Below are 16,798 nucleotides of genomic sequence, written 5' to 3' on the forward strand. Positions count from 1 at the left end.
AAAGAATTAACTGTCCTCCTTAAATTATGTTTAGAATAAGATGATCTCTGTGTAAAGAATACATATATTCATTCATCTATCATCTATCCATCATCCATATATTTATTAATACCCTAAAAAATATTTAAGATGGTTTACCCAAATAGATAAAATACAACAGATCTATTTTTGTGTGTGTGTGAGGAAGATTAGCCCTGAGCTAACATCTATTTCCAGTCCTTCTCTTTTTGCTGAGGAAGATTGCCCCTGGGCTAACATCCGTGCCCATCTTCCTCTGCTTTATATGGGATGCTGCCACAGCATGGCTTGACAAGCGGGTGCATCGGTCCGCACCTGGGATCCGAGCCTGTGAATCCTGGGGCGCCAAAGCAGAGCACACAAACTTAACTGCTACGCCACTGGCCCAGCCCCACGACAGAACTTTTAATGAGATAAATGTGGAAAAATAGGGCAAAGAAAAATAAGGTACAATTAGGTTGTGTTCAGTAAGCCTACTGAAAAGGTATCCACAGATTTATCTCTGTTCTCAAGGGTAACTTGATTCACAAGCATCATAATTTAAAAACAAACTGGTAGCACAGAGGAGTACCCATTCCTAGTTATGAAACTTAAGAAAAAATTTCTTCTATGGGTCCTCCTAAAGAGGACCACAGTGCAATGTGATAAACAATGGCCTCAAATACTTCCTAATGTAAATATGAGTTACACTGACCCGTTTTATTGGATCCAGTTGCATACAAAAGCAAAGTCCAGTAAAACAATTCTTTGAAAAGTGAAATGTGGCATTCCAGATAGACCGCTGTGGTCTGGCCACATCAAATGGTATATTTTTAGAGGATTTAGAAAAATTAATTACATCTCTTTTAGGTATTTCTCATATGTAATTTGTCAATTGAGTTTTTCATGTACTAGGTGACAGTGAGTTTACACACTCTCATAAGTTTGTTTTATTCACTACCGCAACATCAATGCCTAGAATACTACCGAGTACATAGTAGATGCTTAATAAATATTTGTTGTATGGATGGATAATGTGCTTTGAAGTATCTTTTTAAGTGAAATACTTCCTCTCAGCTACCGGTTGAAATTATCTTCCTTTGTCCTTAAATAAAGTGGGCTTCTGTACTTTGGAGTACATCTTTATTGGACCCCAAATTCATTAAATGTCAAACATTGGTTATGTGACTTTTCAAGCAGATAATGAAATAAGTATTAACCCTATCCAAAGAACTCTTTTAAGCTTGTTCTCAGTAACATCCCATCCTTGATTTTTAGGACTCTTAACATTTCAAAGTCTCTAAGATGGAGTTGTAAACCTCAATAAAGCAAATGAAAATAGTGTTTCTTCTCAGGAGACTTCAAAATCATACCAGATAGATTGAATTTGGAACACAAGGGATAGATTCTAGATAATGCTAGCTCCATAATTTTTAGCTATGTATTTAAATAAAAGTAATTAACTCCCAAATTTGGCAATTTAAGAATTTCCTTTTCTCCTGCTTGCTGGTCCTCTATTTTTAAAGCAGGTTTTATTGAAAAGCATTATGGTAGTGTTAGTTTTCCTTTAGAATTTCTGCCATTGTTAAATATTGCGTTATGCTGGGATTCAGTAGATTATGTCAATTCTGGTAATCCTTTATTCTATATAATTATAAGGGATTAAATAACTAATTTATATGCATCTTAAAGTTTATTCATAACGCAACTGGCATCTAACACATACTTGATGCAGTTTAACTGCTTTGCGAAATCCTCAACCAAAATTTTGCCCAAGGCTACAATCTTTTTTAGGACTCTCACTCTACTTCTAATGAAATATTAAAATATCAACCTTTCCCTATATTCCTCCATAATTTACTTTTTGTTTCATTTGTCTTTCTTCTTATTTACTGGAAAACTTTATTTTGCAATCTTTATTTCTGTATTGCTCCCAATTATTGTAAGTTGCTACATTTGTAGAAACAGAGGGTTAGAAATGGATTGTCATGTATTTCACTCCCAAATTTTAGCCTAAAACAATCAGATAATTTATATTAAAGATATGGAAGATGGTAAATCTAGAGTTTTTCTTACCCAATACATGGGGAAAGTTGACTTGGTGACTTCTTGAGTTCCTTTTAATTATATCATAGAATCATAGAGGTAGGAGAGATAGATACAAGATGATCTCAGCTTTTCAGGGACTAAGTATTTCAAGAGTAATAAACAGAAAAATACCCAGATTTCCTACTCTATGAAAATCTATTGAGCTATTATAGCAACTGAGGTTTCATTTTACAATTTAGGTTTTTAGGTGAGATGAGACTTCTGTCAAATACTTCTGAGTTGTAAGGATAAGAAAGGTCTGCTAATATAAAAATTCCCCAGATGTCCTGATCCTCAGCTTTTATTCAGTGGTCCCAAAGAACTGTCTTGATGCCTTAAAAAAAATGTTTGGGGAACTACAAAGTATGGTTTATAGATAGCATGATTTATAATTATTTTTAAGTTTATTTTACTACTCTGCATTCCTTCTTTTTGGCTAATTTCACTCAGTCTGCTATTTAATCTTTAATTACAGGCCACAAAAGAAGTAATAGAACGAGAAGCGCCAGGGATGGCCCTGGCAATGCTGATGGGATCACTTAATGTTACACCTCTGGGCATGCTCTCTAGGTAAGAAAGTCACCAACATGTTGCAAAGAAAATTAATTCCATACTGCTAATCACTACAGTAGACTGATAAACGTAAGGAACTTTAGTCATAACATTTAAGATTGCCCCCTTTTTTTCCTAGAGTTAAGTCTTAATATCCTATCTAGTTAAATCTTGGCCACAATTTCCTTCAAGTATTTTTTATTTTTTACATATTGTTTAAACTTTTAGAAAATATTATATTACTGCTAAAAGTAGTCAATCCTAACCCAGAGAAGAGTTCAGTTTATTAAGATGTAAAATTATTCTTTTTTTGTAATCATCAATTTTCATTAATTGTTATTAAATACTAGTTTACTAAAACTGAACCGTAAAGTTTTTTAAAATAAGTTCTCATAAGTTAGGAACTTTTATTCCAATTTGGTTTTTTTTAAAGAATTTTTTTTTTTTGTGAGGAAGATCAGCCCTGAGCTAACATCCATGCTAATCCTCCTCTTTTTGCTGAGGAAGACCGGCTCTGAGCTAACATCTATTGCCAATCCTCCTCTTTTTTTTTTCCTCCCCCAAAGCCCCAGTAGACAGTTGTATGTCATAGTTGCACATCCTTCTAGTTGCTGTATGTGGGACTCGGCCTCAGCATGGCCGGAGAAGCGGTGTGTCGGTGCGTGCCTGGGATCCGAACCGGGGCCGCCAGCAGCGGAGCGTGCGCACTTAACCGCTAAGCCATGGGGCCGGCCCTCCAATTTGTAAATAGGCATAATAATGTGTGGTCATGGAAAAAAGCTCAATAATATATTATTAGTATATTAAATTAGCATATTTAAAACTATGCCGTTGTTGACAGATGTTGACATCCATCTTCAATCTGATGGTTTAGTTATTTATTTGTTATTATTTTAGCAACTCTTAGATTAAAATCCCCTTTAACGAGGACAGCATACATCATTTAAGTTAAAGACAGAAGTATCAACTTAGTGAGAATCTGTTGATTTAATGACCATTCATTACTAGACAGTTGATCTCAGAGCACTCTAAAAATACACAGCAACTTTATAATTGCAGGGTTTCACAATCATTATTTATAGCCATTTATTGATCGTGTGTGCAATATGAATACAAAACTAAATATATCCATTTAATGCATGGAATATGAGTCAGAGTGCCCTGTCTGTTACTTAGACTGTTTATATCCCGTTAATGGCAGCCACTTGAAGCAGAGCTACAGGGAAATGTGAATGGATCATTAGTTACTATATTCTCTTTGCGACCACATGTACTCTATTATAATATTTAATCTTAGTAAGAGCAAAAAGAAAATTAAAGTAGCATGATAGAGATTTTAAATTAAAAGCCCATGCTGGTCTTGAAGGAACTCACATTGAATCTTTTATGCTGTTCTTTTTTGTGTGTGTGAGAAAGATTGTCCCTGAGCTAACATCTGTTGCCAATCTTTCTCTTTTTGCTTGAGGAAGATTGGCCCTGAGCTTACATCTGTGCCAATCTTCCTGGTATGCGGGACACTGCCACAGCATGGCTTGTAGGTCTTGTGTGTAGGTCTGTGCCCAGCGAACCCCGGGCCACCGAAGCGGATCGTGCAAACTTAACCACTACATTGCCGGACCTGTTCTTTTTTTAACCCTTACTTATGTTACCTTCCTTATCATACCTATATGATGTCAAGGGTCACAACTGACTCTTTTCTTTGTGGAATTAAGTAGTGGCCTTTGAACATAAAAGAACTCTTTCTTGGCATACAAGTTATATAGTCAAGAAAGAATTAAACTTCATCTCTTGTTAATTCTTTTATAGTAAAAATCTAATTCAACAAACAAAATAATACTCTATTTGCCAGGTGCATATTAACTATTAGGGATACTAAGGATAGAAAGAAAAATAAGGCATGGTCCTTACCTTAAGGATCCCACAGTTTACCTGAAGAACTTATTCTTTGCAACTGTTAAGATAACTCTTTAGATTGAATATAACTTTCTTGATCCAGTATGGAAATATCACTTTTTGTCTTATTGTAAGATGTTTTCTGGATTAATTCCTCCTCTGGCTTCTGAATCCACATAATTACTGTGCACTGGGCTGCTCTGTGAGTGGAAAATTAACCAGCAGGAGCTGATTCTAAGTACTTTGGAATAAGTCTATCATCTTTATGCTGAAGGCTTTGAAAATTAAAACATATACACAGCATGGTAACAGATTCTTCTGGCTTTTTTTTGTATTCATTACTAATTTAACCGAGAGTTTATTTACAAATTTGTAACAGAGATGGTAGTCTACATGAGTTATGGAAGAGGGGATTGTGGAATATTTCCCTGAATGTTCATTTTTGTGCTCTTCAAAGCCATGATTAGATTGATGCTTCAGTTCAACAGCATTTTTACCTCGTATGTACTTTGGGTTTTGTATGTGCTTCTGTTATAGCACATACTATAGTGTAATTATTTACTTACTTGTCCGTATTACCTAATTTGTATAAAATCCTTAAGAATGGGAGCTTTATCTCATTCATTTTTACATCCTCAGCCCCTAAAACAACTTCTGACACATAATAAGTACTCAAAAAATGTTTTTCGTTATGGTTACTGTTGATAAATCAATGTTACATCCTAGTTCTAATATAATATTTTTCAAGGTAAAGTAATGCATCAAGTTGGTGTCTTACCTCCCTATTTTTATCTCTAGAGAGCAGTATTAAATAAAAATAATTTTTAAAATCATTAAATCTATTTAAAATGGTTTTCATCTAATTGGTTAACTTGATATCCTCCAGGTTTTTTGTACAAGTAAGTGGGAAGATAGTATCAAGTAATGGTTAAGAGCATCATTTCTGAAGACAGATTGCTTGAGTTCTGGCTCTACTACTTACTAGCTGCTTAACATCCTTTTTTGTTTGTTTTCTCATCTGTAGAAGGGTGGTAATAGTACCAACCTTCTTGGATTAAGTGAGTTAGTCCATGTAATGTGCTTAGAACAACTGATTCATAAGAAGTCTTATTTGAGTGTTGATCACTGTTGTTGTGTTGTTATTGGTTGAGAGTTCTAGTTCTTAGAGCAACACTGCTGGCAAAACCTTCTAATAGCTTTCCTGCATGTGGAAATGTCTTTATCTTACCTGCATTCTTGAAGGATATTTTCACTAAATATAGAATTCTGGATTGACAGTTCTTTTCTTGCAGCACTTTTACAAAAATGTTATTGTATTGTTTTCTGGATTCATGGTTCCTGTGGAGAAATCCACTGTCATTTGAATTGCTGTTCCCTTATGTATAATGTATGATTTTTCTCTGGATGCTTAGAAGATATTTTTCTTTGAAGATTTTAGCAATTTTGATTATTATGTGTCTGGGTGTGGTTTTTTTTAAGTGTATCCTTTTGGGTTCAAAGAGCTTCTTGAATCTATAAATTTATGTCTCTAATCAAATTTAGGAAATTTTCAGCTATTAGTTTTTCAAATATTTTTTTCTGTACCAATCTCATTCTCCTCTCCTCCTAAGACTTGTGTGACATGAATTTTATATCTTTTGATAATGTTTCACAGGTCCCTGAGGTTCACTTTTTGAAATCATTTTTTACCTGTTCTTCAGGTTGTTTCTATTGATCTATCTTCAAGTTCACTGACTTTTTCCTCTTTCATCTCCATTGTGCCTTTGAGCCTAGCCAGTAAATTTTTAAATTTTGGATAAAGTATTCTTTCAGCTCTAAAATTTCTATTTGGCTGTTGTTTATGGTTCTATTTCTTTGCTAAGAACTTTTATCTTTGCATTTATTTCAAAAATATTGACCTTAGTGACATGGAGTATGGTTATAATAGCTGCTGAAAACTATTTTTCCAACAATTTCAATATCCAGCTCACCTTGGGATTGACATCTGTTGATTTTCTTTTCCTGTGAGAAGTGGTCAGATTTTCCTCGTTCTTTCTATGTTGAGTAATTTCGGATTGTATTCTGGACATTTTGAATATTATGCTGTAAGACTCTGGACTCTGTTAAAGTCCTCTGGAGAATGTTAGTTAGTTAGTTAGTTAGTTAAGTTAGTTTTAGCAATCAGACTGATTGGATTCAGACTGTAAATTCTGCCTCACTTTCTGTGGGTGGTGGTTCAGCCTTTGCTAGACTTGGACAATGGAGTATATTTTACTTATGTTTTTAAAAGTCTTTCGTATACTTGAGTCTGTTCACACGTGCATAGCTCAAGAGTGAGCCTGGGGCTTATATTAGTTCATTGGCAGACTTAGGGGATCCACCTTCTCTAGCTCTCTCCCCTCCAGAAATTTCCCCACACTCTCCAGTTCCCAGGGCTCCTATTTCCAGTTCCTCTAGCCAGAAGATATTTCTTGTGGAGTATTAACCCCCTGTTCTATTATGCAATTCTATACCGTAGGACCACCTTCAGGGCAAAGATGCAAAAGAAATGAAAAAATCAAGAAAAAAATAACAGAGCTTTCTCCCATCCGAGTTCTTTAGACATTAGAGGCTCCTTTTCCTAGTTCCACTAGCCAGAAAGATATGTCTTCTCTCTAGGTTTTAGTGCTCATACCACCATCATCATAGTGCAATTCCGCAACTGGAACTAGCCCCATTAAGGACTGTTATTCAAGTTCTGACTTCCGTTTCCAATCTGCCTGCTATTGTTTATTTTCAGAGTTCTCAAGTAGTCACTCTTTGTATTCTGTCCACAATCAGTAGGAGAGAGAAGCTATAGTTAAGCATCTACCATCTTGATAGACACCAAAAGAGAAAGGGTTTTATTCTCAATTTTGTCACTAATTTGATTTGTTATCTCTACTTAGTTTTTTAGCGACATCACATACCTCATAGAAATGTTATGAGGTCCTATATAGATTTGACCATTAAGAAAAACTATTATATAAATAGATATCTAAATTCATAAAAAGAAAAAGTAATAGGCACTTTTTCATTTTATGAAAAGATTTGCCATTGTAATCTTCAATAACCCATCTTTTAATTGTGTTTTAAATATTCAGATCATTTTTCAGTTACATAGAATTTTCCATAAGATCTCTCTGTTTGATGAAGTAGGACATGAAGTCTTTAGTTTGTTTTTAATGTATCAAATAGGACTAATTTGTTTTTTGCCACGTTTGCTTCGTTATCTACCATTACTGCCATTTGATCTCTGCTTCATCTAGTTGGTAACTAAATTTAAACACTGTAACAAACACATGCATTGCCACTGGGGAAGAATTAATTTTCTCCCTTTGGTGCCAAAAATGGTTTCATACTAATATTGTTTTAAAAAATATTTTAAGGAAGAATATCACTGAATTTACATTTTTACAGCAGTGAATTAAATTACCCTTAGTATTCTTTAAAACAGGTTTAAAAAACATGTATCATTTAAAACAGCTAATTTACATTATCAATATTACCATCTTGAAGAGTTTCTACTTTTTTAACCTAAAACTAAATATACGTAGGTTATAAAAGGCTATAGAGGGGAGCTGAGCAGAAGATAACAGAGAGGAAGTGCCAGAAATCCATTCCTCCACCTGGACAACAACTGGACTGACAGAATCTGTTTAATGTAACAATTTTGGAACTCTGGAGTCTATTCAAAGTCTTGCAGCTTCCAAGGATAGGTTTAACTGGGTAATTGTGGTTAATTTCAGTCAATTTCAACCTAGAATGGTAGTAGCTATGCATCCCCCACCCTCTCAACCCCATGGCAGGCAACCATACTAGTATGGCTTATGGGAGCCAGCATGGGCAATGAGGATCTTATCCTCTCTAATATCAGGGATCTGGATTTTTTTTTCTTTTTTTGTGAGGAAGATTAGCCCTGAGGCAACATCCAATGCCAATCTTCCTCTTTTTTTTTGCTGAGGAAGATTGGCCCTGGGCTAACATCCATGCCCATCTTCCTCTACTTTTATATGGGACGCCGCCACAGCATGGCTTCACAGACATTGCATCAGTGCGCGCCTGGGATCCAAACCTGCGAACCCCGGGCCGCTGAAGCAGAGTGCATGCACTTAACCACTACACCACCAGGCCGACCCCCCAGGGGTCTGGATTTTGTTTGTAGATTATTGCTTTGGGTTGTAGAGGTGCAGACAAAGGCAAGCTGCCATTGTTACAACCCACCCCCCCAGCTGAAGCAGCTTTGTGGAGATTTAAAGGGACAGTGCCTGCTTTTTTTTTCCCAATCATTTTTCTCTTTTCCCCATTTTGGGAGTCAGACACTTAAGGATTAGGACTCTTAAGAGCAACCACATATGTGGAGGAATTTAAAAAGTCCTCACACATGCCCAAAGACAAACACAGGCTCAGTAAGGACCTGAAATGACCTTAGGTTTACACCCCAGGTTGATCTCCAACACAGAGACACTCTACAACAATCAAAGAAATAGCAAACCCTGGGGAATGGAGAGAATCTGATTTCCAGAATTACCACATTACAAGATTCAGATGTCCAGTTTTCAACAAAAAAATTGCAAGATATACAAAGAAACAGGAAAACATGGCCCATTTAAAAGAAAAAAATAATACATTGACAGAAAACATCTATGAGGACAACCAGATGGTAAACTTACTAAACAAAGATTTTAAGACAGCTGTCTCGAAGATGCTCAAATTACTAAAGGAAGATGTGAACAAAAGCAAGAAAATTATATGAGCAACATGTAAATATTAATAAAGAGATAGAAAACATAAAAAGAAACCAAAGAGAAATTCTGGAGTTGAAAAGTACAACTGAAATAAAAGTTTCAGAATTTAAAAGCAGATATCAGTAGCCAGATGAAGGAATCAGTGAACTTGAAGATAGGGCAAAATTGAAATTATCTAGTCTGAGAAACAGAAAGAAAAAATATTGAATAAAAGTGTATAGAGCCTAAGGGACCTATGGAACACCATTAAGTAGACCATACTTTGTGGGCATCCCGGAAGAAGAGAGAACAAAAGGGGCAGAGAGCTTATTTGTAGAAATGATGGCTGAAGACTGCCCAAATATGATACAAGATATAAATCTACAAGTCCAAGAAGCTCAGCAAACTCCAAGTAGGATAAGCTAACAGAAACCCACACTTTTCACATAATAATCGAACTGTCAAAAACCAAAGACAAAGAAAGAATCTTGAAAGCAGCAAGACCAATGATACATGTCACATACAAGAAATCCTCAATGAGATTATCAGCAGATTTCTCATCAGAAATGTTGGAGGCAAGAAAACAGGGAGTTGATATATTCAAAGTGATGAAAGGAAAGAAACTGTCAACTGAGAATTCTATAACTGGCAACACTCTCCTTCAGAAAGCAGGGAGAAATTTAAGACATCCCAGATTTAAAAAAAGTTTATAGAGTTCATTACTACTACACTTGTGCTACAAAATAGGCTAAAGGTAATCGTTCAGGTTGAAATAAAAGGACACTGAACAGTAAATCAAAGCCTTATGAAGAAATAAGTATCTCCAGTAAAGGTAAAAACATGGATGATTATAACAACTAGTATTGTTAAAATTTTGGTTTGTAACTCCACTTTTTATCCTTTATTTATTTAAATTTTTATGATTTAAAAGACCATTGCATAAGAAAATTATTAGTCTATATTTTGGGGTGCACAATGTGTAAAGATATAATCTGTGACATCACTAACTAAAAGGGAGTGAGGATGGAGCACTTTAGGAGCAGGGTTTTTATGTGCTATTGAAGTTAAGCCAGTATAAATTCATACCATACTGTGATAGCTTTAGGATGTTAAATGCAATTTCCATGGTGACTACAAAGAAAATAGCTACAGAATGTACACAAAAAGAAATGAAAAGAGATAAAATGTTTCACTAAAAAAATCAACTGAATACAAAAAGAGACACTAATGTGGAATATGAGGAACAAAAAAACTATAAGGCATACAGAAAACAGTTAGCAAAATGGCAGAAGTCCCTCCTTTTCAATAATTACTTTAAATGCAAATGGATTAATCTTTTAAATCAAAACACAGAGATTGGCAGCATGGATAGAAAAGCATGATCCACCTGTATGCTGTCAACAAAACTCTCACTTTAGATCTAAGACACAAATATGTTGAAAGTTAAAGGATGCAAAAAGATATTCCTGCAAATAGCAACCAAAAGAGAGCTGGGGTAGCTATACTAATATCAAACAAAATAGACTTTAAATTTTAAAAGATTAAGTATCCCAAATCAAAAAAGGTTACAGAGACAAAGAAATTATATAATAATAAAAGGTTCAATAGAGCAGGAAGATATAACAATGATAAACATTTGTGTACCTCATAACAGACCATCAAAATAGATGATGATAGAATTGAAGGCGGAAGTAGATGGTTCTGCAATAGTAGTTGGAGACTTCACTATCCTACTTTCAATAATGGATAGAAGAACCAGACAGAAGATAAGTAAGGAAATGTAGGATTTGAACAACACAATTAACCAACTAGATCTAACAGACATAACACTCCACTCAGCAATAATAGAATACACATTCTTCTTGAGTGCACATGGGACATCCCTAGAATAAACCATATTTTAGGCCGCAAAATAAGTCGCAATGGATTTAAACAGGTAGATATCATATTAGATATAGTCTCTGACCACAAGAAGATGAAGTTAGAAATCAATAACATCAGGAAAATGGGAAAATTCACAAATATGTGGAAATGAAACAATACACTCTTAAACAACCAATGGATCAAAGAAGAAATCATAAAGGAAGTTAGAAAATATGGACAACTTAACATGAAAACACAACCCACCAAAACACAAGTGATTCCAAGAAAGTAATACTAAGAGGGAAAGTTATAGCTGTAAAGGCTTACATTTAAAAAGAAAGATCTCAAAACCATCACCTATGATTACAACTGAAGGAACTGGAAAATGAAAAACAAACTAAACCGAAAGATAGCAGAAGGAAGAAAGTAATAAAGATTAAAGCAGAGATTTGAAAAAAAAAAATAGGAAATGGAAAAACAATAGAAAAAATCAACTAAACCAAATATTGGTTCTTAGAAATGATCAACAAAATTGACAAACTTAGCTATATTGACTAAGAAAAAAAAGACTCAGATTACTAAACTCAGAAACAAAAGGGGACATTTCTACCAATTCTGCAGAAATAAAAAGGACTATAAGACAGTACTATGAACAATAGTATGCCAATAAATTGGATAATCTAGATGAAATGGACAAATTCTTGCAAACACAAAACCTGCCAAGATTGAATCACAAAGAAATAGGAAATCTGAATAGATTTGTAACTAGTAAGAAGATTGAATCAGTAATCAAAAACGTACCTACAAATAAAATGCCTGTACCAGATGGCTTCATGGGAGAATTCTACCAAACCTTTAAAGAAAAACAGACACTCATCCTTCTCAAACTCTTCCGAAGAATTGAAAAGAAGAGAATACTTATTAACTAATTCTATGAGGCCAGCATTGCCCTGATACCAAAGACAAAGAACTACAAAAAAAAAGAAAACTACAGACCAATATGTCTTATGAACATTGATGCAAAAATCTTCAACAAAATACTAGCAAACCAAATTCAAGAGCATATTACAAGGGTTATATTCCATGACCAAGTGGGATTTATTCCTAGAATGCAGGGATGGTTCAACATACAAAAACCAATCAATGTAATATACCACAGTACTAGAATAAAGGGGAAAACACATGATCATCTCAAGTAATACAGAAAAAGTGTTTGACAAAATTCAGCATGCTTTCGTGTTAATGACACTCAACAAACTGGGAATAGAAAATAACTACCTTAACATAGTGAAGGCCTTATATTAAAAAAAAAAAAAAACAACTAACATCATACTCAAAGGTGAAAGACTGAAAAGTTTTTCTCTAAAGCAGAAACAAGACCAAGATGCCTGCTTTTGCCACTTTTATTAAACATACTGTTGGAAGTTGTAGCCAGAGCATTAGGCAAGAAAAAGAAATAAAAAGTGTCCAAATTGAGAAGGAAGAAGTAAATTTCTCTCTGTTTGACATGATCTTGTATATAGAAAACCCTAAAAATTCTGCAAAAAAAACTATTAGAACTAATAAGCATATTCAGCAAAGTTGACGACACATAACCAACGTGCAAAAATCAATTGTTTGTATACACTAACACTGAATAATGCAAAAAGGGAAGTATGAAAACAATTCCATTTATAATACATCAAAAAGAATAAAACAGTTAGGAATTAACTTGATCAAGGAGGTGAAAGACTCGTAAACTTAAACTACAAAATATTGCTGAAATAAATTAAAGAAGACCTAAATAAGTGGAAATACACCCCATGTTTATGGATTGGAAGACTTAATATTGTTAAGATGTCAATACTACCCAAAGCAGTCTGCTACTTTATTGAAATCCCTGTCAAAAGACAGCAACTTTTTTTTGCAGAAATAGAAAAATTCATTCCAAAATTCATATATAATCTCAAGGGACCCCAGATAGCCAACACAATCTTGAAAAAGAACAACAAAGTTGGAGGACTGACACTCCCTGATATCAAGCTTACTACAAAGCTACTATAATCAAAACAGTGGTACTGGCATTAAGTCAGACTTGTAGACCAATGTAATAGAATAGAGAGGCCAGGAATAATCCCTCACGTATAGGGTCAAATGATTTTTGAGAAGGGTGCCAAGACAATTCAGTGAGGAAAGGACAGTCTTCAACAAATGGTGTTGGGAAAATTGGATATAACATGCAAAAGGAATGAATTTGGACCCTTACCTAACACCTATGCTAAAATTAACTCAAAATGGATCAAAGACCGAAATATAAGAGCTAAAAGTATAAAACTCATGCAGGAAAATATCAGGGAAAAGTTCCATGACATTAGATTTGGCAGTGTTTTTTTGGAAATGATACCAAAAGTACAGGCAACAAAAGAAAAAATAGGTAAATTGGACTTCATCAACGTTAAAAGCATTGCGCCTCAAAGGACACTATCAACAAAGTAAAATGGCAGCCACAGAAGGGGAGAAAGTATTTGCAAATCCATACCTGATAAGGGTTTAATATCCAGAATTTTATAAAGATATATTTATATATCTAACTCAAAAACAAAAACAACCCAATTTAAAAATGGGCAGAGGCCTTGAATAGATATTCCCCCAAAGAGGATATGGGCAATAAGCACATGAGAAGAGGCTCAACATCAGTAATCATTAGAGAAATGCAAATCAAAACCACAATGAGATACCATTTCACACCCATCAGTATGGCTGTTATCAGAAAAACAGAAAAGAGCAAATGCTGGCGAGGATTTGGAAGAATTGGAACCCTTGTTCATTGCTGGTGGGAATGTAAAATGCTGCAGCACTTGTTCAAAACAGTATAGTAGATCCTCAAAAAAGTAAACATACAATTACCATATGATCCAACAATTCCACTTCTGGGTATATACCCCAAAATAATTGAAAGCAGAGACTTGAACAGATATTTGTACACCAGTGTTCATAGCACTATTATTCACAATAGCCAAAAGGTAGAAGCAACTCAAATATCCGTTGACGGATGAATAGATAAACAAAATGTGTTATATACATACAATGGAATATTAACCTTAAAAATGAATGAAGTTCTGATACATGATGCAGCATGGGTGAACCTTGGAGACATGCTAAGTGAAGTAAGCCAGATACAAAAGGACAAATATTGTATGATTACACTTCTCTAGAATAGTCAAATACATAGAAACAGAAAGTAGAACAGTGGTTACCATGGGTGGGGAAGGGTAGAACAGAGACTTATTGTTTAATGGGTACACAGTTTCAATATAGGATGATGAAAAAGTTCTAGAGATAGACAGTGATGATGTTTGTACAATAATGTGAATGTTCTCAATGCCAATGAACTGTCCACTTAAAATTGGTTAAAATGGTAAATTTTATGGCATGTGTATTTTACCACAATTTTGAAAAAATGCTTTGGATAGGAAATACAACATACATAGGATGTACATTGTCTTGGAACATTTCTACAATACTTCAGGCACAGCTTCCAGACTCAACATCACAGAAAGTGCACCAGGTTGCAAAAGACAAGTGAGATAGACTTGGGGTGTATGACCACCTCAGCCCAGGAAAGCTGGCACCTTTCCCCTCTTCCCACCAGCTGGTATATTTTGCCCCATAAGAGTTTTATGATAGCTGAATCCCACTCATCATAAGTCATATAATAAACAATCAGAATAACATAGTTCAGCTTCCTCCCAGTATCTTCAGATCTTTGCACAGAGCATAGCAACACTAGTACAGCTTTAGTTCAGTTTATAGGTCATAGCATCTAGAGCACAGGATCAGTTCAGTGCATTTTTTAAGTAAACAATTTGGAACCAGAATTGCCTCTTCAGATATCTCTTTAGCTCTGGAAGAGAGTTGAGTCTAACTGTTATCGCCTCTATATCATAATCACATAATGGCTGAAGTTGGAACTACTTGTGCAATCTGGAAAACATCAAGCAAGGGAGAATTTAATTTAAAGTGGCTGTAGGTTGGAAGTGTCCCAAGCAATGCACAGAAGTAAATCTGCTCTCGAAGAACTCTATTTCAACCTAAACCTCAATGATTTCTCACAAAGTTCTAAGGAAATTAGTGGGTCACACATACACCAGAAAAAGGTGACAAATCACACAAGAATCAAGGCACTGTAAGGAATGAGAGACTCAGATGGATGCTGAAAGACTTAAAATCCTGGTGCTATCAGACAGAATAAAAAGAAATAAATGTAATACATTTAGAAAACTAAAAAAGAAGCTTGAAAATCATATGCAGGGAACCAAATAGTTTGAAAAAGAACAGAACACATATTTAGATAAGTAAAATATTATAATCAAAATTTAAAAACTTAATAGATACATTAGACTGCAGATTATATACAATTGAAGAGAGAATTAGGGAACTAGATGAAACTATTTGAAGAAATTATCCAGAATGCAAGTCAGATTGACAGGGACATAAAAATGAAGAAATTAAGAAGCATGGAGGATAGAATGAGAAAATATGAAATATAATTGGAGTTCAGAAGGAGATAATAAAGAATGAAGGAAAGGAAATGTTTGAAATATAATACCAAAAATAACCTCAAAATCTTGAAAGACGTCAATCTCCAGATTCAGGAATCCAAATCAATTCTTTGCAGGATGAATAAAAAGAAATCTATACCTAGACTCATCATAGTAACACTGTAAAATACCACAGAAAAAGAGATCTTCCAAATTGCCAGAAAATTAATTATATGGTATGTAAATTATCCTTCAGTAAAGTTGAAAAAATACACAATTCCCTGTATCTTGATATTATAATTTTGATTCTTTTCCAGCATAGTAAGCAGTAAAAGGTGTATCATTATTTACATGTACATTTTTTTGCTTAATAGCAATATTAAACATTTTACATATGTTTATTGACTATCTGTATTTCCTCATTTGTAAGTTGAATATTCTCATTCCTTACTGACTTTTAGACAGGTATGCTTCCTTATTGATTTTATAAGTTTTTTATATATTAAGATTTTAAACTTTACTTGTAATGTTTTTTCTAATTAGTCATTTTATTTTTATTTATAATACTTTGTCAAATCTAAATTTCAGTTTTATGAAGATAAATCTTTGAAAAAAATTGAAGAGAGACAAAACATGGAATGCCTAAAATTAAATAGCAATTTGACTAAAAGCTAACCTCTCAATAACAATAATTGAAACAGAAGATACTGAAATAGTACCTTCAATGTGCTGAAAGAAAGTAACTATTAACCAAGATTTCACATCTAGAAAAGTTGTCATTCAAAAATGAGGGAGGAAAAAAATGTCATTTTTCTAACACAAAAGGGCAGGATTTTATCACCAAAAGAACCTCACTTAAAGAAATTAAATGATATCCTTCTGGCAGAAGAAAAGTTACTTCAGATGAAGAGTTGAAGATTCAAGAAGAAAAGAGAACAAATATGATGGTAAATATCTGAGTAAATCTAAAAAATATGTATATAAACATATAAAACAATAAAAATAGTGTCTAATTTATGGGAGAAAAGCATATGCTGGAACTAATTCTTTTTTTTTTTTTTTTGTGAGGAAGATCAGCCCTGAGCTAACATCCATGCTAATCCTCCTCTTTTTGCTGAGAAAGACCGGCTCTGAGCTAACATCTACTGCCAATCCTCCTCC

At 34.2% G+C, this 16,798-nt stretch overlaps 1 protein-coding gene across 8 annotated transcripts in view; it reads left to right on the plus strand.

Annotated features, from left to right (window-relative positions):
* The window catches only part of GPHN (gephyrin), a 648,078-nt gene that overhangs the window by 330,693 nt on the left and 300,587 nt on the right, over positions 1–16,798 (plus strand). For all 8 annotated transcript variants that reach the window (XM_058567151.1, XM_058567147.1, XM_058567152.1 and 5 more), the window contains one exon: positions 2,561–2,655. In XM_058567151.1, the coding sequence (XP_058423134.1) occupies positions 2,561–2,655 (95 nt within the window). The remainder of the gene's footprint in view (positions 1–2,560; positions 2,656–16,798) is intronic.

The sequence above is a fragment of the Diceros bicornis genome, chromosome 24 (assembly GCF_020826845.1).
Source record: "Diceros bicornis minor isolate mBicDic1 chromosome 24, mDicBic1.mat.cur, whole genome shotgun sequence".
NCBI classification, from domain to species: Eukaryota; Metazoa; Chordata; class Mammalia; order Perissodactyla; family Rhinocerotidae; genus Diceros; species Diceros bicornis.